The following is a 23,427-nucleotide window of genomic DNA, read 5'->3' as shown; positions in this document are numbered from 1 at the left end:
AGAATATGCTAAGATGGAGACTGCTGCAGCAGTAACACCCCTCATCAGTAATGTACAGCAGCCCTCTGCTCAGCACCAGCAGGAAACTTTGCCTACAGACCTACTGACAAAAATCATTTTGGGGTAATTTTTTTTATATATATGACATAAACGCATGAACCATTTTTAAAATATTAGTATTTTAAAAAATGTTTTATATGTTTGATAATTATTATCGTCGCCGTCACGTGACTCTGTTTCCCAGCTAACAACATGGCTGCCGAGGATTTGCCGTCTGAATTTGACGTCGTCATTCTGGGCACAGGTTTTTATTATTTAAGATTATTATCCGGTTCATGTTTTGAAATGTGTCTCTGCTCCATCAGGCTACTGTTCCGTTGAAAACCTCCAGTTAATTCGTTTTACAACCAGTTCGAACCCTGGACTGAGACTGGAGTTAGGTAGAGGCTAACAGTCAATGTATTTTCAATGACGGTGGCTAGCGTACGAGCACCGTGTGAGGAGCTGTAAATAACAAACATCAGTTCTGTAACACAGCTTCTGCCAGTACCACTGTTAGCATGGACACTGGCGGGGCTGTTTCCACAGCTCACGTTAACCTCGGTACTCAGTTTTACTACGTTTCCTTGCTGACCAGTGCTTTTGTGTGATGCTAACAAGCTACTAACATTACCGCGAACTAACTGTTAGCGTTCCTTTCAGTTAAAGAGCAGGCATCAGCAGGCTAACTAATGCTAACAGTTACCGCAGGATCCTTTATTGTAGAGGATGGGTAGGAGATATTTTAGAAACATGTTGGCACGTAAGCACCAGGTGCGGGGTCATGTACAAAAACATGAATACATTGAGGCCAGCTGATGTGCAGGATAATCTAAACCAGGTTAGACCGGTCTTAGTCAGAGTCTTCTGAATCTGGACCTGGTCTAAAGAAAAGAGAAAAAAAATTAAATAAATTGTCCCTCACAAATAGAATAGAGGTTTTACATATTTGAAACTACGTTTCAATAACTCTTTAGTCTCCTTGACATGATTTGACATGTCTCTGGACCTAAAGTGGTCGACACATGAGAACTACATCAAAATCTTAATGTTTTGCTTGTATAAATAAACTTATGTCTTAACAAATTTGTAAATAGATTTCACATTGCATTAACAGTGGTTCTAAAATGTGTTTTGCAATCCATTTACAAAACAAAACATAATAGAAATACAAAGGTGTGAGGGTGTTTCCACAATTTTTCTTAACTGTGTGTTTGTGTATTATGTTATAAACATCAGAAGCAGATATCATTATCATTGTAATGATAAGTCATAAATAAGCAGTCTTATTACAGCCAGTACCTGTGGCTGCAGGTTCAAATCTTTATTTTATGATCACTCCATCATCTGACAGACAAACCTCCAGAACAAAACTGGTCCTGTAAGCCTGCTCTAAAATGTTGAACTGAAGCTCTGTAAATAAAGCACAATGATGTAGTAGTTTGAGCCATCAGGCCAGATGTGCCTGATGTGTAACCTACTGCAGTGTGCTTTACAGAAGGACATAATCAAACCAGCTGTTTCTTTTTGTGTGTGTGTCTGTGTGTGTGTGTGTGTGTGTGTGAGAGAGAGAGCGAGAGATAGAACAGATAAGTCAGATTTTCAGTGTCTGAACTGACAACAGATGAAATGAGACCTTGGTGAGCAAGGTCAGAAAGGGAAAACAGCTGTTTCATCTGTAGTCCTCTCCTCGTTTCTTCTCTTTCTGTTTTTGGTTATAGATTATTTATGACAGGTGATTTAATTCATTGTATGTTCAGGTCTTGCTGAGTCGGTGGTGGCAGCCGCCTGTGCAAGAGTTGGACAGAGAGTTCTTCACCTCGATAGGTCAGTAATGATACTATTAGTGTCATTGTTAATAAAGCAGAACCAAGTGAGTCAGAGTTATGTGTTTAGGAACATTTATGTTTTAAGTTTAACGTACGATACTCACAAACGGTTAAGGATATTCGACTTTCAGGTGAAATTTCAGAATGCAGCTTAAATTCACTGTAACCTTTACAAGTGAACTTAATTGTACCTTCTCTAAACTTTTGAATGCACATGTCCCACTGTTCAGTGTCTCAGGACGTATTGCATGCTGTTCTCTAACAAGATGATTAACCACAAATCTTGTCTAGTCTCTCTAAGTTTTGTGACTAGTTTAATTAAACAGAAACGTTCAAACTGCTACTGATGTTGAGACAGCCCAAATTCCAGTCCTGAATTTATTAACTGGTTAGACTGTAAATAATCCAGAAATAAAGCTATGGATGAAGAAAAATATAAATGTTAAAACCCAAAATAGATTTACCTCTCACACATTTTATCTGTATTATTATTTATCTGTATTATTATTGGTAGAGCATGGGGTTGGGATGCAGAAGGGCACACATTCGAATCTCACCCCACCAGGTTTGGCCCCACCCAGCCACCAAGGACCACATTACGCTGTGGTGACCCCTGAAGTGACGAGCCGAAAGCCATTGATTAGGAAACATCACATTCATGTTAAATGCTATAATTTAAAATATACAAGTCTTATTGATTAAAATGGAAGATTTAGTAAAAACATTGTGAGATTAGTATAGGTGTTTGTCAGATGAAAACTTTTATTGTGAAAGGATAATCCTGTGTGTGTTTTCAGGAGAAGTTATTATGCAGCAAACTGGGCCAGCTTCACCTTCAATGGTCTGCTAACCTGGATCCAGCAGCATCAGGTGAGTGCAGCGCTGCGCTCTTATTGGCTGTTGAAAAACTACAAAGATTGCAGATTTTACTGTAGCTGATGGAGATGAAGGAGGTTGTGTTGAAGTTGTACTCGTGTGTGTCTTTGTGTGATGATATTAGGAGTCCCAGGTGGAGGAGGAGATCAAGGATTGGTCAAACCTGTTGGAGAAAGGGGAGGGACTGATCTACCTGTCTAACCCTGAGTCCACTTCCATCAGGAACCTGCAGGTGTTCTGTTTCACCAGGTATAACTGCTCCTTTCTGTCTGTACTGTTAGTTTTCTTTATTAATTAGTATTGTTAGCAGGCAATCTCAGTACCGAAACAATGTCACTTTCTGCACTGTGTGAAATGAAGAATACGGATTTCAAAGTTGTTTTTCCTTCCACATTTAGGTAAAGGGACGATTGTGGTTGTTTTGTCATGTGGACCTAGATAATCTAGAAGCTGTGTCTTTGTAGTTTTATGATCTTTATGTCCATTAAACTATTCATAATCAGAATAAGTCAAATAGTTTTAAACAATGAAGTTCTGAGACACAAATGTTATCAATTTATTAACTTAAATATCAATTTGGTTTTCAGTGATGAAGATGAGGAGGAAGCTCAGAGTCCAGATTCTCCAAATACCACAGAAGAAAAAGCAGTGTATGAAAGTGAAGAAAGATCAGAGACAAAGTCTGCTGGTTCGTTTCTGATCAGAAATTTGTTGTAATTATTTGTTTACTGAGACACCTGTGCTCCCAATGATGAGAATTACATGAATAACTCACTTTAATTTTTTAATTCTACAGAGTCATCAGATGTGTAACATTAACTCACTCCTCTGTGTGATTTATTGGTTTGAGCCAGAGAGCGTTAATGGGAGCATTTTTGTTGCAGGTTTAAATGAAGAAGAAACAAAAGAGAAACCAGAGGAAGCATCAGACAAGGAGGAAAAAGAACAGGTGAGGATGAAGAGATGAAAAGCTCAAATAAAACACATTAGGTTTATCAGTTATTTTCTGTTAGTGTAAGAGTAATTATCAGGTAATCAGCTGGTTGACAGACAGATCTTTCATCCAATAACAGGCCGCCCAGAGGGAAGCATTGGAACCAGCAGCTGATAAGCCACACCCTTCTGCTGCTCAAAGCCAATCAGAGCCAACCCAGAAGAATATCAGCTACGCTCACCTGGTGAAGGAAGGACGCAGGTTCAACATTGACCTCGTCTCTAAGGTGATATAGTGTATCAGGACAGTGTGTAAAGTGTAGGTGAAAATTTGTATATGTGTTCAATAAAGATTCTGATTTTCTCTCCAGTTAATGTATTCTCATGGCTCATTAGTTGATCTGCTCATTAAATCCAACGTCAGTCGCTATGCAGAGTTCAAGAACGTCACCAGAATACTAACCTATCGCCACAACAACGTGGAACAGGTGTGTACAGCCAGTCTCTGTCCACACCCGTCTGACTCTCAGGTGCCCTGCAGCAGAGCTGATGTGTTACTGTCTGTCTCTCTGTACCCGTCTGTCTCTCTATACCCGTCTGTCTCTCAGGTGCCCTGCAGCAGAGCTGATGTGTTTGCGAGTCGTCAGCTGTCTGTTGTAGAAAAGAGGAAGTTAATGCGCTTCCTGACATCCTGTGTGGAGGAGACAGAGGATCAGCAAGGTAAGACATCATACCAATTGACATCATCAGGATATTAGCAGCAGGTCATTGTTGGTAATGTAGTACTGTAACTTCCCCAGCCTATAACGGTCGGCCATATTTGGAGTTCCTGCATGACCAGCAGCTTGGAGACAATTTGCAACATTTCCTGCTTCACTCTATTGCCATGGTAACAGAGGACACACCCACAGAACAGGGTCTTGCTGCCACACGTCAATTTCTGCGTTGCCTCGGTCGCTATGGCAACACACCCTTCCTGTTTCCTGTTTACGGCCTTGGAGAGATACCTCAGTGTTTCTGTAGGTAAGAACCTGTCTGTCTGGCTTTAACCCTTTACTGTGTTACTACTGCTACTACTACTAATACTGCTACATCTACTGCTCCTTCTAAAGCTACGATTACTATATAAGATTAGCCTTTTGGATACTAAATTTGCATTAAGGAATGCATGTTCCACTCCAGGCATAGCTACTACCATGGCAAGTTGTAATACTTGCACTTATAATACTACTACTACTACTAATACGTGTGCGGCCAATGTAGTGCATATTGTCTGCACTACAGCAGTACAATCTGAGATGGCTCAGTCAGTTGTCATGGTGATGCAGCTGTCTCATTAAAACACATGATAAATATGAATAAGGTGGGTGTCGCCCAGGGCTCTTCACATTTACATATTAGATGATCCTCAGCGGATATTACTGCTCAGCTCAGACATCCATGTTAATACACACATGTTAAAGCGAACGGGGAACTGGAGATTAGTGTTCTACATGATCAGAGTATTTAAAAAATGCAGTGTGAGAATCTAAGTAACGTTTCTCAGATTCTGAGGGGTCGGCCGATACAAAGCTGTTGTTGATCATAACAAGGGGAACATGAGAACTTGGTCACAAATGGCCATTTAGAACCTTTAGCTGTTTTTCATGTCCACTCATTGTGAGTCAAGGTAAGGTGGTTTTGGAGAGTTCTGGAGAGTCCAGATGTGTAGCAGAGTGCCAGCAGCAGCACGGTAACATTAAGAAATCAGAGTTCAGGAAAAAAAACAGATTTCTTTTGGCTGAAAACAATTTTTTTTAAATGTGCGGAAAGTGCTTGTCAGACATTGGCCCTTTTTGTTTTACTTCTTAAGTCATATGTGTTTACAGCTTCTTTGTTAATCTGTAGAAATATTCCACACACCTCATGTTTGTGTGTGATTTTCATTTGTGTCTACAGTTAATGCTTTGTTTTTTTTTTAATCAAGAACACACACATTACTGCCCAGCAGACCCCATTAGTTTCTGTATGCGTGTGTGTCAGAGAGAGAGAGAGATTTGGCTCACAGAGACCAGAAAGTTGTAATTAACTCTCGACGACAGACAGATTGCTGCAGTGTAAGAATGTGTGTGACTGAACGTCTGTGTTAGAAAAGGTCGTTGAGTGTGTGATTTATGAAGTGAGCTGTAATTTGATTATGTTGTTAATTAGAGAGATGGGGAGGAGGGTAAAAAAGACTGATGTGGGGAAAGAACCACAGCTCACTCTGATTGGCTGAGGCACCTGTCAATCATTGCTAACATGCCCTCAGACATCCTCCTGTTTAATCCCTAATAGCATTTTACTAAAGATTTTATTAAGTTTATTTTATTTATTAAGTCTGCACTCACACTCATATGTGCACTAATTGCCTTAAAGTATGTGGATGCCCATTTAAATATCACTTTGCTTGTTTGACACAAAAGTTTTTTGTTTTTTTTGTTTTGTTGGATGTTGAAATGTTTTGGTCCTGAATTTTATAGTTAATGTAAAGATTACTTAAACCTTTTGGGTTATAGTTTTTCCTGTACAATCGCTGTGGTTTAAGAGTTTTAATAGGTTAAAAACATTTAAATTACATCAAATAAAAAACCCTGTCCATAATTTATCTTAATTAAAAATTGTCAGTAAACTACTTTTGAGATAAAAAGAAAAAGCTGGGTTTTTTTTTTTTTTTGCTCAGTTTAGTCAGTTTTTCTTCTAAAAATATCTTTAAACTTTGCAGATAATCTCTTAATAATTATAATGTATTACTGTCTTTTACCTGTGGTTGTGTTTCAGGATGTGTGCTGTGTTTGGAGGAATTTACTGTCTGAGACACTCGGTCCACTGTCTGCTGGTCGACAAGAACACCAACAGGTACAAATACTACTCACTGCAGTAATAGCACTATTGCTCTTAGTACTTATACTAAAGTTATCTTCACTGTACTTTATTATTCAGTGAATATTTCTTGTGTAAATGTTGTGGTTAACATCACCAAGCTCTGAGAACTGATTTACTGATAGATTTGATCCTGAGATCCTAACCAGAAAGATCAGGTCAGAGGACGTGACGACAAGCAGAGCGAATAGAATGAATTTAAACTTCTGTATAAAACAGTTGGATTGATCAGTTCTGATCAAAATTGATCATCATCAGCAGCTGTTAGATTCTGTGTGTGTGTGTGTGTGTGTGTGTGTGTGTGTGTGTGTGTGTGTGTGTGTGTAGGTGCGTGCGGGCACATGTGTCCTTCTGTTAGCAGCTGTGATTGGATTATAATTTATTATCAGTAAATTATTCAATTTATGGAGAGGAAATGAGCTCATAATTTAACCTATGATCCTCTTCATCACACCTTATCTCCTCATCCTCGTCCCCCTCTTCCTCTGAAGACTATTTTCTCCCCTTCACACCTCCCTGCTCTCTCTCTCTCTCTCTCTCTCTCTCTCTCTCTCTCTCTCTCTCTCTCTCTCTCCCTTTCTCTGTGTTGCTGTCTCTTTATCATTATTTGGTGCCCTGTCAGCTACCTGATCAGATGATTGATTCACACACACAAGCACGCACGCACACACACACACACACACACACAGGTCACCTGTAGAAGGTCACATGCACATCATCCGTTGTCACACTGACATTAGCCTGTTAGCATTTATCTTCCTGTTAGCCTTGAGGTGTTTAGTTTACCTATTAAACTGTAGTGTAACGAATCATTAACAGAAACTGAATTCTCTGTGATCATTTTCAGTTTGCAGTGTAAATGTGGATGTAAAGGCAGTTGTCCATGGACCACCGGGTCAGTGGTTCGATCCCCGGCCCTGGCTATATGTCGAAGTGTCTCTGGGCAAGACACTGAACCCCTAAAGTTAAAAAAAAAACATCAACAGCTCCACAGCCTGTTTTCTCTGTTTGGTTTGTCAGTGGATGCACAGAGGAGCTAACTCTCTGTGTGTTATTTAGTCTCTCATATTTATGTTTTTGACCTTCTGGTGCCCGTGGCCCCACACACACACACACACTATATATATATATATAGTGTGTGTGTGTGTGTGTGTGTATGTGTCAGTGATTATGGATGAGCTTTTGTGCGCATCATTATTCCCAATAATAGATTTCAGCATCCCATCTATGTGCGTGTGTTTGAGTCACCCTTGAAAACCTGCAGAGTACAGCTTAAAAATGAATCATCGTATTTAAAAATTCCAATTTAATGGATTTTGATATTCACAATCACAATAGCTGTTATTTAAATTATTACTGCCATTTACTATCAGTGATTACTCTATAGGGGGTGAGGATTTCAGGAAGAGCACTGTTTTTAGAATTGGTTCAAACTCACCTGTTAGATAATAATAAAATAATTTTTTCCATACTGATTTGTTTAGATAATTAATTTATCACAGTTTATAAAGAAGGAAGCAGAGTCAACATTTGGCTACAGGATACACTACAAACTGTGTGTTCTTAGCTTTCTGAATCTGTTCTGTATTTGTGAGCTCCTCTCAGTGTTTTAAATGTAGCCTGATCACAATCCAAGCTTAGTCTGAGGAGCAGCTGTTATGTTCTGTTTCTCTTTGATTATAAAAGTCTAAGTGGATCTAACATCACAACTTCTTTGTTTTCAGGTGTAAGGCAGTGATTGACAGCCGAGGACAGAGAATCAGCTGCAGTCATTTTGTGGTGGAGGATGGCTACGTGGGGGAGGACAGAAAGGTGGATACACCCCCCAGGTAAGGAACCGCCAATCAGCAAACCTTGATGAAGTCACCTTCAAACAAACAAACTGTCATCTGTGAGGCGTGCGCGATGTTTGCTTTTAATAAAATTCATGTTGGAGAACAACTGCTCACAAACATATATAGATCCAAAGATTGACAGGACTCCAAGTGCATACTTTTTCATGTTCACATAAATATCGGTAATAGCATTCCAAGTTTTGAACACAAGTTTCTTCCGGTTTGGGGAGGTTTTCAATATCACTCCATTTGTGATTCTGAGCAAGAACAGCCTTCTGACGGGCAAAATCTTCAAGGCCTGCTGTGAAGCATTTAAACTTGGACACCCATATGTCTTTGTTAGCTATGTCGGCCAGTTCCATCTCAAGATCAGTTTGACTCACACCTGCCAATGCAGTTGTATTAAACAGGAATGGATCGAGGCTTAAGGGTGTGACAGGGAAGGATAATGTATTTTTTTCCTCTCTGAACTCACAGAATCGTTTCCCAAACGATGTTGGCATTGCTATGATTGCAGAATTTAAATACTCCGAATTGATCGTGCTTCTTTGAATTCTCTCAAATTAGGGAAGTGTGACAGTGTACCTTTCTGCAAATCTCCAGTTTCCAGCTAGTTCCGGTTCAGGAAATGTGAGCCCAGGAAAGTTTTCACTTCTTCCAGACACTCAGCAAAGCGTTTCAGCAGCTCTCCTGTGGACAGCCACCACCATTAAGAGCAACAATATTTTTTTACACATTTTATTTAGATGTTACAAGATCACCATAATCTTCAAATTTAATATTGCATTTTAAAAACGAACAAGCTAAAATAAAATACATTTTAATTAAATACTCACTAATTATTTTTAAAAGCCACAGGAAGCCGCATCAGAAGGATGAAAGAGCCACGTGTTGCCGACCCCTGCTCTAGAGTGAACATGTATCACTCTGTTAGATTTTCTGGATCTATAGAAACATCCAATGTTACAGAGTGGAGCATCTTTGTCTGAGTACAGACCCCGACAACAGACGCACTTTAATTCTGTGAGGAACTTGTTAGTTAATGTTCACTAGCGAAGCTCAGACCCCCTTTGTCATTTGAATCAGTAAATGCAGCATCAGCTCTGGTTAAACATGAGATGAAGGGTTGGAGCACAACATAGCTATTATAAAAGGCTAATCCCTCCCCAGTCCCCAAACCGTAGTCTGGATCTCAAAATTTTCAACATAAGTAAATAATTTATCACTACAAAAAAAGCATGTGCAAGTGAAACAGTATAACTCAGGGTGACTCAAACAGAAGACTTTAGTTTTAAAGGAAATTCCAACTAACCCTAAAGAGAAAAGCATTTCTGCCTTAAGTGAGTATATGCTGGAATGTGTGGATTTCCTGTTGGGATGATTAAAGTATCGATCTATCTGAAACAAACATAAAGGCTTGTAGAAAACTGTCTTAAAAAAACAGCGGTTCACCCACACAACTTCAGCAGTACATTTACACTTACTATGTAGTAAAGGTGGTAATTGTACTATTTACAAAATACAAACCCGATTCCAAAACAGTTGGCACACTGTACAAATTGTGAATAAAAAAGGAATGCAATAATTTACAAATCTCATAAACTTATATTTTATTCAGACTATAACATAGATCACCAATCAAATGTTTAAACTGAGAAAATGTATAATTTTAAGGGAAAAATAAGTTGATTGTAAATTTCATGTCATCAACACATCTCAAAAAAGTTGGGACAAGGCCATGTTTAGCACTGTGTGGCATCCCCTTCTCTTTTTATAACAGTCTGCAAATGTCTGGGGACTGAGGAGACAAGTTGCTCAAGTTTAAGAATAGGAATGTTGTCCCATTCTTGTCTAATACAGGCTTCTAATTGCTCAAATGTCTTGGGTCTCCTTTGTCGTATCTTCCTCTTTATGATGCGCCAAATGTTTTCTATGGGTGAAAGATCTGGACTGCAGGCTGGCCATTTAAATACCCGGATCCTTCTTTTACGCAGCCATGATGTTGCATTGTGTGGTCTGGCATTGTCATGTTGGAAAATGCAAGGTCTTCCCTAAAAGAGACGACGTCTAGGTGGGAGCATATGTTATTCGAGAACTTGGATATACCTTTCAGCATTGATGGTGCCTTTCCAGATTTGTAAGCTGCCCATGCCACACGCACTCATGCAACCCCATACCATCAGAGATGCAGGCTTCTGAACTGAGCGCTGATAACAACTTGGGTTGTTGTCCTCTTTAGTCCGGATGACATGGCGTCCCAATTTTCCAAAAAGAACTTCAAATTTTAATTTGTCTGACCACAGAACAGTTTTCCACCTTGCCACAGTCCATTTTAAATGAGCCTTGGCCTAGAGAAAATGGCTGCGCTTCTGGATCATGTTTAGATATGGCTTCTTTTTTGATCTATAGAGTTTTAGCCGGCAACGGCAAATGGCACAGTGGATTGTGTTCACCGACAATCTAATGTGTACAATGTGTAAGGATTCTTGAGCGCATGTTGGGATTTCCTTTACACTAACATTCCTGTATGTGATGCAGTGCCGTCTAAGGAGATCACGGGCATCCAATATGGTTTTCCGGCCTTGATCCTTATGCACAGAGATTGTTCCAGATTCTTGGAATCTTTAGATGATATTATGCACTGTAGATGATGATAACTTCAAACTCTTTGCAATTTTTCTCTGAGAACCTCCTTTCTGATATTGCTCCACTATTTTTCACCGCAGCATTGGGGGAAATTGTTGATCCTCTGCTCATCTTGACTTCTGAGAGACACTGCCACTCTGAGAGGCTTTTTTTATACCCAGTCATGTTGCCAATTGACCTAATAAGATGCAAATTGGTCCTTCTGCTATTGCTTATATGCACATTTAACTTATCGGCCTCTTATTGCTACCTGTCCCAACTTTTTTGGAATGTGTAGCTCTCATGAAATCCAAAATGAGCCAATATTTGGCAAGACATTTCAAAAGTTCTCACTTTCAACATTTGATATGTTATCTATATTCTATTGTGAGTAAAATATAAGTTTATGAGATTTGTAAATAATTGCATTTTTTTTATTCACAATTTGACCAGTGTGCCAACTTTTTTGGAATAGGCTTTGTACACAAACTGTGGCACTAGTCCAACAATCCAATATCTAAATCCATGAAAGGCTCAGAAAGAGTTTGGAGGCTGGGGACAGAAAACAGGTGCTGCTGCCAGAGAAGCCACCCTGGTTGTTGGAACCAGACTTTTTAAACTTGACATTGTGCAGAACAGGCCAGTGGTTGGTGGGCTCCTCCCCCTGGGGCAGGCAATCAGGCAGGGAGACCTGGGTTTTCCACTCAACAGACAAACACTCTCACACAAAACTGGCCCACCAAACTGAACTAAAACACACCAAGGCCCCGTCCTGTTTGTGTGTCTGCAGGTTCCTCAGCAGAGCGGTTCTGATAACTGACAGGTCCATTCTTCCCAGTGACTCAGACCAACAGGTAAACTGGTTTTCTGTCATTGAGGTTGTGTTCAGTGTGTGTTTTTTACCACGTGAATGTAGGTTTCTCTTATTGTTAGCAAAGCAGATGCAGATGTTGTGGATGTGGAAGTGGTTCAGGCCTTTTAAAAATAGTTTGAGCTTGAGGTCAGAGGTCACACTGTCCTCTATCTCCTGTGAAATGGAGGACTAATGAAACAGCTCAGAGACAGAAAGGTCAAATAAAAGGAGTGAGTTTATGAAGAAAGAGAAAATCCCCACTTTCATCTATGTCTGATTCACTAATTAGGTGAGAGTTAAATATTGAAATATTGAATTAGGTTTGGTCAGAGAATTATTACTGAACACTGCAGGCACAGTCAGCACAAGATCTATGAAACATCATGAGGTCAAATTAATCTGTTTTTAACTCTGTGGACGCTTTCCATTAAAGACTTTCTACTTTAACATCTACCTGACGGACTCCCTGCCCATCTCTCCTCAGGTTTCCGTGGTGACTGTCCCTCCAATAGCAGAGGGATGTCCGGTAGTTAAGATGGTTGAGCTCTGTTCGTCCACAATGACCTGCATACCTGGAACATGTGAGTTAAACACACCTACTGACATTGTTATCTAAATGCTCTTATAGCCATGACTTCACATTCTCAACATTTTGTTTTTTCTCATTTGACATCATCTGAGAGCAGCTTGTCTCACTTTAGCTTTATAACATGTGCAACATTACGTAAGAACTAATGTTTCACATCTTCAGTCACTGTAAAATTGTTGACTTCTTCTTGTAGCCTTAAACTGTAAGTTACTTAATATTAAATCTATGAATGGAGTTGATGATCGCTGTCTGAGACTCTGCAGCAGAAAATCCTCCAGTGTCCTTGAAGAGAAACTGATGAATCCACAGACAGAAACCCTGATTAATGACCAACAGCAAGCACATACAGCATGAGTGTGTGTGTGTTACGCCTGTCGAATCATCATCATCATCATCTTCCTCTGCCGCAGTGTGATTGGTAACTTGAGTCAGTGAGCCTGAACGCCTTTAAACAAAACACCATTTATCTAAGGATACCCTAAAGTCTTTTATAGAATCACAGTTTATTTTCTCTTTTACTTTTTATATGTCAAGTCTTTGAAGTTATCAATGTTAAAAATTAGTATGTTAACACTAAATTTGATAAATATCAACAATTCATTTTAGGTGATCAAATTCTCTTGTGTCAGAAGTGGGAGATTCTTTTCGCTGCAGAATCTTGACTTTTGTAAACCTGATTGCATATTTGACTGAACATCCAAAATCCATGATGCGTCAAAGAGGTTCTTCGAAGGTTCCAGTGATCTTTTGTAAGTGTCTCTCTAATGAGGTTATTTGTGTCCTTGGAGAGATTCTGAAGGTCCTTGAGATGAGTTAAAGGGTTCTTTAGAAATATTACTTGAAGGGGTCTATAGGACATTCTTGAACATCTTTGAGAAGGACTGATGGTCTCCTGCAGAGGGTACGGGTAAAGTAGTATTTAAATGTTAGTGGTGAGGCTGTAAAGTTTTTCTTTTGTGTGTTTTGGAGCTTCAATTCAAGTCAATTCAACTTCATTTATATAGTGCCAATTCACAATCATCTCAGGGCACTTTACAGAATAAAGTCAAGACTATAAAGATGTATAGAGAGAACCCAACAACTCCCACTGGAACAAGCAATAGGCAACAGTGGAGAGGAAAAACTCCCTTTAATGGAAGAAACTTCCAGCAGAACCAGGCTCAGGGTGGACGGCCATCTGCCTTGACTGGTTGAGGTGAGTGGAAAGTGAAGAGAGAAAAGAAAAGAGCAACAAAAAGCAACAACAAAACGTCGGGCAGGTTGGTAGGACCAGTAGCTGCACGCTGGAAGACACACAGCTTCATAGCCGGGGACACCTGCAGAAAGGGACAAAGAGAGGGGTACAGAGAAAGACAAAGACAACTAGGGTAGAAAACACATAGTGTTAATGACATACAGTGTTGACAATTGTGGGGTGAGAGGAGATAGGGTCAAGAGGAGGAAAGGAGCTCAGTGCATCGGGGGGTGGGTCCACCAGCAGTCTAAGCCTATAGCAGCATAACTATAACTAACTATAAGTTTTATTAAAGAGGAAGGTTTTAAGCCTAGACTTAAAAGTAGAGAGGGTGTCTGCTTCCCGAATCTGAACTGGGAGCTGGTTCCACTGGAGAGGAGCTTGACAGCTAAAGGCTCTACCTCCCATTCAGAGATCGAAGTGGTCTACTGGGATGATATGGTGCTGTGAGGTCTTCTATATATGATAGAGCCTGACCATTCAGAGCTTTATATGTAAGAAGCAGGGTTTTAAATTCTATTCTAGATTTAATGGGAAACCAATGGAGAGAAACTAGTGAAGGTGAAATATGATCTCTTTTGCTTGTTCCAGTCAGCACTCTTGCTGCAGCATTTTGGATTAATTGCTGACTCTTGGGAGTTACTGGGGCATCCTGAAAGTAGGGAATTACAGTAGTCCAACCTGCAGGTAACAAATGCATGGACCACTTTGAGACAGGATGCTCCTAATTTTGGCAATGTTCCGTAGGTGGAAGAAGGCTGTTCTAGAGATTTGTTTCATATGTGAGGTAAAGGACAAATCCAGGTTAAAAATAACTCCAGGTTCCTTGTAGTAGTACTGGAGGCCAGACTTATGCCATCTAGCATAACAATATGATTAGACATCGTATTTCTGGGCCCAAATACTATGACTTCAGTTTTGTCTGAGTTTAGAAGTAAAAAATTGTGGGACATCCAGGCCTTTATGGCTTGTAGGCTTGAAGCTTGATTAACTGATTAGTTTCATTTGGTTCTATAGATAAATATAGCTGGGTATCATCAGCATAACAGTGGAAATGTATGGAGTGTTTTCTAATAATGTTGCCTAAAAGATATATATATATATATATATATATATATATATATATATATATATATATATATATATATATATAAAAAGTAGAAAGTAGTGGTCCTAATATAGAGCCTTGTGGAACTCCATAGTTAACCTTTGTGGGCATAGAGGATTCATCATTAACATGAACAAATTGAAATCTATCAGATAGATAAGATTTAAACCAACGTAGTGCAGTTCCTTTAATCCCATTTTCATATTCCAGTCTCTGTAATAAAATGTTTTTATCAATGGTATCAAATGCAGAACTAAGATCTAACAGAACAAGTATAGAGACTAGTCCATTATCTGATGCCAAGAGAGGATCGTTGGTGACTTTTACCAGTGCTATTTCTGTACTATGATGAACTCTAAATCCTGACTGAAAGTATTCATCCAAATAATTCCATTTTTTAAGTAGTGCTTTAATTACAGCTCCCTTATAGGCCTGTGGTACATAGCCTGTTTCTAAAGATAGATTGATGGTATCTAGTATGAACGTATCTATTAAGGGTAAAGCTTCCTTGAGCAGTTGGAATAGGGTCTAGCAGACAGGTTGTAAATGGTCTGCACTTATATAGTTTTTCTACCTATTGGCACTCAAAGCGCTTTACACTGCTTCTTATTCACCCATTCACACTCACAATCACACACACACACACACTCACACACCGGTGGGGGAGCTGCTATGCAGCTGGCCAACACTCACCAGGAGCAACTAAGTTGGGGTTCAGTGGGGTACAGATGGTTGTAAGGATAGTGCAGAGAGGCATGTAGGACTCTGCATCCTAGGCTCAACTCTGGATTGTCATACTTTTGGTTGTCTAATAAAACCAGCCATATTTCTGGATAAGAAAGCTGCACCATCTAAAGTAGGATGGATGCCATCTCTCCTTATCAGCCTAGGTTTTCCCCAAAAACGTTTCCAATTGTCTATGTAGCCCAAATCGTCTGCTACTGATTGACGACTGAAGGCCAATTGAGGTGGTACTGCTAGTCCATAGGAAGGGAAACCATCTGTGATGTGATGCCATGCTCTAGATAATTAACTATAAACAGAGCAGAATGTGAAAAACAATAAACCATATCATAGATGCCATCAAGACCGCTGTCAGTTACTCTATTACTATGGATACTCCTGTCGTCAATCAAAGTTGTTTAATAGTTGTTTTTTTTTTCTCCACCTGATCTGTAGATCTGGTCCATCTCACCTGTCAGTCTGTGGGCTCTGCCTATGACGACCTGTCACCCGTGGTTACCAGGTGTTTTCACACACCAGACTCACCTGACCAAGGTAACACACACACAAACACACACACTCTCCCTGGTAACTTTGTCTCCTCTCACGACCTTTTCTTCTTTAATTCATTTATCAATTTTTTTTCCAGTGGTTTTAATTAAAACAGGAACAACCTGCAGGAACACACACACACTTTGAATGGGTGCAGGTAGAGAGAGATTTATCACAGGTGATGAAGGAGGAGGAGAAAAGGTTCTCTGTCATGTTTCACTTCAAGTTTCTGTAATACATTAAAACTGCAGCATCGGCTCCTTTAACTTTCTCCTACTGATGAATATTTTCAGTTAATCAATGAAAATAGCAACTATTTTCAGTTAATTGTTTTGTGTGAAAAATATTTGTCCAGCCCATTTACAAACCTGAAGAGTCCGAATATTAGGAACGCCTGTGAATTTATTGCAGATCAGTACAGCAACTTATATATTAATGAGGATTTAGTTAATATATAGAAGAAATACCCAAATACACAATGAGGGGAATGGTAAAGGGGAATTTTGCTTAAGTTGTTAAGTACTTGCACAAAAAATTTCTTTGTGAAAATGAAAAACTCAGGGATGACCCTAATGATGGTAGTTTTTACACGAGTCCCCAGAATATGGCCAAACGAGAATGTGTGTTGACCCCCAGGTGTTCTGTATGTTAATCTGACATTTTATCACTGAGGAGTGTACATATAAAGCCAAATGAACTGTTTGTCAGAGAGAAAACAGCTTCAGAAAAAATAAAATCACCCCCAACAAAGTAAAGACGCTGCAGCTTATTTTCTGTTGTCAAACATAACAAATATGTCATTTTGTTTTACTGACTTTGTTTCCTGGCTTTTTCACAATATATGATACATGTATTACAGTAAAAAGTAAATGAGTAAAAGTACATAGTGCTTTCCAGTAATGGAAACCAAACAGTGCAACACCCTAACCCAAAAAAAATAAAAATGGATATAAATATGAAAACAAAAAACTATGACTATTTACTATGACAGATTAATTTTAAGTATTAAATAGTGGCTGTAAGTCCAACCTTAACAAAAATACAAAAATGTTCTCAATAATATAGCTCATTTCATTTTGTTTGTGCAAGGATCACAAAACACAAAAACACAAAACAATTAATTTTTTGTAATATTTGAGGACAGACTAATGATCAAATTAAATTTGAATGTGTTGAATTGTACTGATCAGTTAAAATAAATTAAAGTCCAGTAAACCAATAATTTGGTTTACTTCCTCCATAGGAAGAGTGACCTGTTTTTTTTCAGTGAAAATCAGAACTATAAATAGCCAAATAAAACAGCTTTCCTTTGAAACTTATCATTCAATACTTGTCTTGAGAAAGGAAGTTCTTTTGACATATACTCAAAAATTTTAAGATTTCTTTAAAAAGTGGCCTTTATAGTCTCCAGAGACATGGTGCAACTGGATCCAGTCAGGACAGATGACAAAACGGAAGGCCTAAGTGCCCAGCTGTCCAAGATGACAAGTCCTTACAAGTGTCCTCCTTGAGAAACAGACGCCTCACTTCATCTGAATTGGCTGCATTGTCAAATAAAACAAAAGAGAAACCAGTGTGCACAGACACTCTGAGTGGGAGACCCAGGTAAAATGGAATCATGAGCAGTGTTACCAAGAAAGAACTACTAAGGTTGGCAAATCAAAAGAAAGTTTGCAGTGTGTCAAGATGAACAAATAGTGAACTTCAGTCAAACTTCAGTCAAACAGAGGTGTTCGGATTCCAGTAAAGAATGTGTCTGACACAGAGCTCATGAAAAGATGATAGATACCGGCTTAACACCATCGGTGAAGCATGAAAGGGTTCCCCCATGAGGATCTTGGGATCAACCAATCTTGATCTGCTTCATGAGCAAGCCCTCCTCAAACAGCATTGAGTAGCTGCTGGAGAACTTGATGGCTTGGCCGGCTCAATCACTAGATCTGAAACCTATCGAGCTGTTGTGGGAGAAGCTGAACCACAGAGTGTTAGACACTGGTTGGGCAGCTCTGGAAGTTCTGCAGAAGGCCTGGGAAGAAATAACATCTGATAATGTGCAAAAACTGATCAGTAGAATGCCACAGGTTTGTCAGGCAGTTATTGTTGCAAAGGACCTTTTTTAAAGAAAGTAGCTTGATTTAAGCTTTATTCTTTGCTCATAGTGCTTAAAAATGAATTGTTTTTTGATTTGTTTATGACCATCTGATTGAATTAAACCAACAAAAGAAAATAGAAATACACAAGCGTGTAGGTGTTTCCAAACTTTTTGGTGCTATCACAAAGTATTAGTGAACATTTTATAAAGGGCAATGGAAACATTCGCATAAATTTATACATAATGATATAATTTTTTTATGTGACAAAGTTTTTTTTTTATCCACCACTTGATCATTTAATTTAATTCTGATAATAAAGGAACACTGGAACTCTTCTGAATGTGCATTAAATATGTCGGATCTGTTGACCTTTGATCTTTTTAAATAATGTTGCTCCTCGTCCCTCAGAAAAAACAGAACCAGTTCTTTTTAAAACTTGACAGTCTGCTGCACCTCCTCTTTCTTTCTAATGACATTTGACTAACAGCCTCTTTGACATTTTCATTTCATTCTTGCTTTTCTCTTCACTGGTCTCTTCCTGTCTGTTTGAAGTGTAGCCTTTACTAAAGACTTCTGTACTCCTGTGTGTCCTCTGATGCTGTCTATTAATGACCAGAATAGAGGTATAAATGGTCTGTTCTTATAAATCTCTGCCCTTTTCTACCTGATGGCACTCAAAGCACTTTACACTGTTTCTCATTCACCCATTCACACTGACACTTACACACCGATGGTGGAGCTGCTATGCAGCTGGCCAACACTCCCCGGGAAATAAGTTGGGGTTCAGTGTCTTGCTCAAGGACATTTCGACTTGTGACCGGAGGAGCTGGGGATCAAACCAAATACAGTGGGATTGGAGGACAACTGCTCTACATCCTGCGCCACAGAAATCTGATTACTTCAGTATTATAATTCAGTATTAACTCTGAAGTAACAGTAAGGCTTTATCTTCAAATGCCAGTATATCGTCAAATTTGACATTCATCTACTTTGAAACAATTCAGTCACTTTATGTTCAGCCTTAATTTGACCTGGGTACACATGTACGAAGTACATGAGGGTGAGGGTGTAAAAAAATGAAGATCTATAGGGAAGGGAACAACCTGTTACTTTCAGAACATAACAATTGGAATATTTTTTTCTTGTGAAGAATTTGTATTTACAATACATTTGACTCAACATGAGACATGACACACAAGCTGAGCTAGATTTTTAATCCCTTTTTTAAATATTGATGAAAGAAATGGGATTGGCTAAGACCTCTATTTGTTTTGTCTGCAGATAGACGTCCGTCTGTCCGCTGGTGTCTCTACTTTAACATGGCTGACGGTTCAGGGGTGGAAGTTGAGGGTCACAATCTGCCTTCTAATGTGTATGTGTGCTCTGGACCCGATGCAGATCTGGGACACGAACATGCTATCAAACAGGTGAAACACACACCACCTTGCTGTAACAGTCCTCATTTCTGTGGTAACTTAGTTTGGTGGACATGCTTGTAGGTTGGATTTCAGAGCTGAGATGTTTAGAATGACACACATGAACATGAGCTGATTAATTAGTCTGACAATCAGCAGACTAATAATAAAAAAATACACTGATCGGTACCACCTGGTGGTTTTATTCTAAAATATGATAAACTTATAAGTGCTGATGTATCACTTTGGGTCCGGACACTGAGGACGGGAGGATTATTTTCAATTTGGGCAGCAGTCTTCTTAGTGACAGTAGCAGCTTAGCTCAGAACTGATGATTTCACTTAACCACAACGCTACAGTAGTTGCAAAATAATCTCAACTGACTTAACAGACGATAAAGGATAAAACTGTAGGCTGTATGTTGCCATACATCTTAAAAACAATGCAATTTACAAAGCAACACTTACAGTCATGGACAAAACTATCGGGACTCTTGCAATTCTGTAAGAAAATAGTTCCAATTGCAAATGTTTTGGTATTCCCGTGCTTATTGTGTTTGTTTGCACTGGAAAAACAACGAAAAACCAGAAGAAAAGTCAAACTTGATTAAAAATTCACACAGAACTCTAAAATGAACTGGACAAAGTCATTGGCACCTTGTTAAGAAGTATAAGAAATAATTGCTTTTCATCCCTGTGATGTTACTAATTTGTATTTAGACACACCTGTGGCAGGTAACAGGTGTGGGCAATATAGTAATCACACATGCAACCAGATAAAATGGAGAAAAGTCGACTCAACCTTTGTGTTATTTGTCACACTGAGCATGGCCAAAAGAAAGAATTATAAAGAGGTGTCTGTGGATTTGAGAGACAAAATAGTGGAAAAACATGGACAATCTCAAGGCTACAAGTCCATCTCCAGAGATCTTAATGGTCCTGTGTCCAATGTGTGCAATATTATCATAGAAGTTTACAGCCCATGGCACCGTAGCTAACCTCCCTGGACGTGGACAGAAGAGCAAAATTAAAAAAATTACAAATTACAACAAAGGGTTGTTGGAATGGTGGATATAGAACTCTGATTAACTTCCAAACTCAAGGTGATCTGCAGACACAGGGTACAACAGTGTCAGCTGAATGAAAAGGGATGCTATGGTAGAGACCCAGGAGAACACCTCTGCTGGCACAAAGGCATAAAAAGGCAAGACTGGAGTTTGCCAAAACTTAAGTAACAAAACCACAATTCTTCTGGGAGAACATACTGCGGACGGATAAGACAAAAGTAGAGCTTTTTGGTACAGAACATCATGGCACTGTTTACACAAAAAAAAAGAACACAGTCAAACATGGTGGAGGTTCAAAGATGTTTTAGGGTTGCTTTGCTGGTTCTTGCACTGGATGCTTAGAATGTGTGAACAGGATCTTGAAATCTGATGATTACCAAATAATTTTGGGCCACAATGTAGTGGCCAGTGTCAGAAAGCTGCATCTCGACGAGCAGGACGATGACCCGAAACACACTTCAAAAAGGACTCAAAAATGGTTCGGATCTCAAAACAGTAAATTGGAGAAAGGATCCTTCAAATCTAAATGAGCTGGAGCAGTTTGCAAAAGAAGAGTGGTCCAAGAAGTGGTGTAAGAAACTCACTCATGGTTACAGGAGGCATTGATTTCAGTTATTTTTATTGAGATAAGGGTGCCAATTATTTTGTCCTGTACATTTTTGAAGTCTTTTGAGGAATTGTTTCAGATTTGACTCTTCTGTTTTTTACTTTTTTGTGTGTTGTTCCAATGCAAACAAAAACAATAAGCATGTCAATACCAAAACATTTGCAATTGGAACAATTTTCTGGGAGAAGGGTTGCATTTTCTGACAGAAATGCACGGGTGCCAATATCTTTGGCCGTGACATATCTTTTCATTTATACAGCCCTTTATATGCATGTATGTATTTCTGTATTATTTTGTGACTCCAAGGTAATGTTAAATATCCATTAAAATGTGTACATTTCCCTTCAAATTGGCAGCAACATATTTTAACTCAAAGCGAATTAAGTAATATTACAGAATTACTACAGAAAACAGTTCACAAACAGTGACCTCTGACCTTTTTAATTATTACTGTACATCTCTTTCCATAATAACCATAATCAGTATTGTTTAAAATATACAATACTTTTACTTTTGTACATCAAAGTAAAATGTAGGCAATCTGCTTAGTACTTTCACTTGAGTAAAAGAAATCTTTTAGGGCAATACTTTTACTTGAGTATTAAGTATGTGTACTTCTACCCCCTCTGCACACAGTGTATCACATGCGTAGCTGCTCAATACTCAGTCTATCAAACATGTACTATTTAGTTTTAAAGGTAAATGATAATATGTCTCTTCAGGCAAAGTCAATCTTCCACAAGATTCTCCCTGAGGAGGATTTCTGTCCTCCTGCTCCAAATCCAGAAGATATCATCTATGATGGAGAAAACACATCCGCCACAGGCGATGAGGACAAAGATGGAGAAAAGACAAAAGATGAAGCAGGAGAAGACAAAGAAAAACTGGAGGAGCAGAGCATTCAAACCAAAGAGTAATGTCTAGAAAACGACTCTCTTTTATAGAAGCCAAAACATCCTGCAGTGCATTCTGGGTTCAAGTTGCCTTTATTTGTTTTAAACCTGTTATATTTCTATGATTTATTCCTTTGCTTCTTGTCCTATTTACTGTACCCCTACTCATTAAATATTCAACTGGAACAAAGTCTTCTGTGATTTTATTGACATATTTCATCTTTAATGTTTTTTTTTTTAATGTTTGGGGGAGGTCAGATGTCAATAGAAGACTTAGGGGCGGCTATAGCTCAGTTGGTAAAGGCAGTTGCTTATGGACCACAGGGTGAGTGGTTCGATCCCCGGCCCTGGCTGTATGTCGAAGTGTCCCTGGGCAAGACCCTGAACCCCTAACAGCCCATTCCCCCTTCCCCAGCGATGCAGTGCCGGTCCAAGCCCGGTAGAAATTGGGGAGGGTTGCGTCAGGAAGGGCATCCGGCGTAAAAACTGTGCCAAATCAACATGCGGACAATGATCCGCTGTGGCGACCCCGAACCCACGGGATAAAGCCGAAAGGAGAGTAGTAGTAGATGTCAATAGAAGACTTACACCAATTTAAAAAGAAACAAAGAGCAGAATTCATCTAAAAATGTGCCAGAGGACATTTTGTGAAAAAGGTGCTCTATTGTTTTTAGGGTTAACAGCTTGCTCTCTATAGCTTTACAATTGCATGTTGTTGACAATTGGTGCATTTCTGCCACATCTACATAATCCAATTATTAATGTGAATCGAGACCCTCTGCATGAAGAGCACCTTCAGGACTTTGAGGAGTTTTTGAGCTAATACTTGCTTATACTTGTCTTACTCTAAATGCAGGATTTTTACTTGCAAGACTTATTTTTACACTGTTGTACTTTCTTTTTAATGGGCCATGTACTTCCCTAAATTCTGTTTGAAGAGTAGGTTAATATTCAGCTGATTTTACAGATTGCTGTTTGCTGCTATCTGTTGGTTAACAGACTGAACTGCACCTGAAGGGGGTGGACTCAATAGGAACACTTGTAAGTTATTAATCAACCCGTATTCCTACACAAATTCTGGTATTCAGACATTTAAAAAAAAAAAAAAACCATTTTGTCTACTGCTCCATTAAAACTGAGGTGTTATGGTTTGGATCCTGGTCTATTTAGTTTTTTCAAGTATACAAGAAAAAAAAAAACAGCCCAAGCAGGTTTGACATTGTGGAGGTGTTGCTAAGACAAGCTCAGCAAGATTT

At 39.0% G+C, this 23,427-nt stretch overlaps 1 protein-coding gene across 1 annotated transcript; it reads left to right on the top strand.

Annotated features, from left to right (window-relative positions):
• The first annotated feature begins 232 nt into the window (after nucleotides 1-232).
• On the top strand, nucleotides 233-22,361 carry chm (CHM Rab escort protein). Its single transcript, XM_067491831.1, has 17 exons — nucleotides 233-304; nucleotides 1,800-1,866; nucleotides 2,666-2,738; nucleotides 2,869-2,993; nucleotides 3,332-3,432; nucleotides 3,629-3,693; nucleotides 3,818-3,964; nucleotides 4,049-4,165; nucleotides 4,286-4,397; nucleotides 4,478-4,700; nucleotides 6,477-6,554; nucleotides 8,303-8,407; nucleotides 11,829-11,892; nucleotides 12,376-12,472; nucleotides 16,002-16,100; nucleotides 19,472-19,617; nucleotides 22,001-22,361. The coding sequence occupies exons 1-17, from the start codon at nucleotides 253-255 to the stop codon at nucleotides 22,193-22,195; spliced, it is 1,866 nt and encodes a 621-aa protein (XP_067347932.1). The 5' UTR covers nucleotides 233-252; the 3' UTR covers nucleotides 22,196-22,361.
• The last annotated feature ends 1,066 nt before the right edge of the window (nucleotides 22,362-23,427 follow it).

This window comes from Channa argus, chromosome 22 (assembly GCF_033026475.1).
Source record: "Channa argus isolate prfri chromosome 22, Channa argus male v1.0, whole genome shotgun sequence".
Taxonomy (NCBI): domain Eukaryota; kingdom Metazoa; phylum Chordata; class Actinopteri; order Anabantiformes; family Channidae; genus Channa; species Channa argus.
The sequence above is the reverse complement of the archived record's forward strand: the minus strand, read 5'-3'. Positions and strand labels throughout refer to the sequence as shown.

What these genes read in the sequence shown, in the direction of transcription:
- chm (XM_067491831.1), top strand. Translation starts at nt 253, where the DNA reads ATGGCTGCCGAGGATTTGCCGTCTGAATTTGACGTCGTCATTCTGGGC. An exon ending in CGTCGTCATTCTGGGCACAG is followed by an intron (nt 305 to 1,799) that starts GTTTTTATTATT and finishes TTGTATGTTCAG; the next exon opens with GTCTTGCTGAGTCGGTGGTG. An exon ending in ATCAGAGACAAAGTCTGCTG is followed by an intron (nt 3,433 to 3,628) that starts GTTCGTTTCTGA and finishes TTTTTGTTGCAG; the next exon opens with GTTTAAATGAAGAAGAAACA.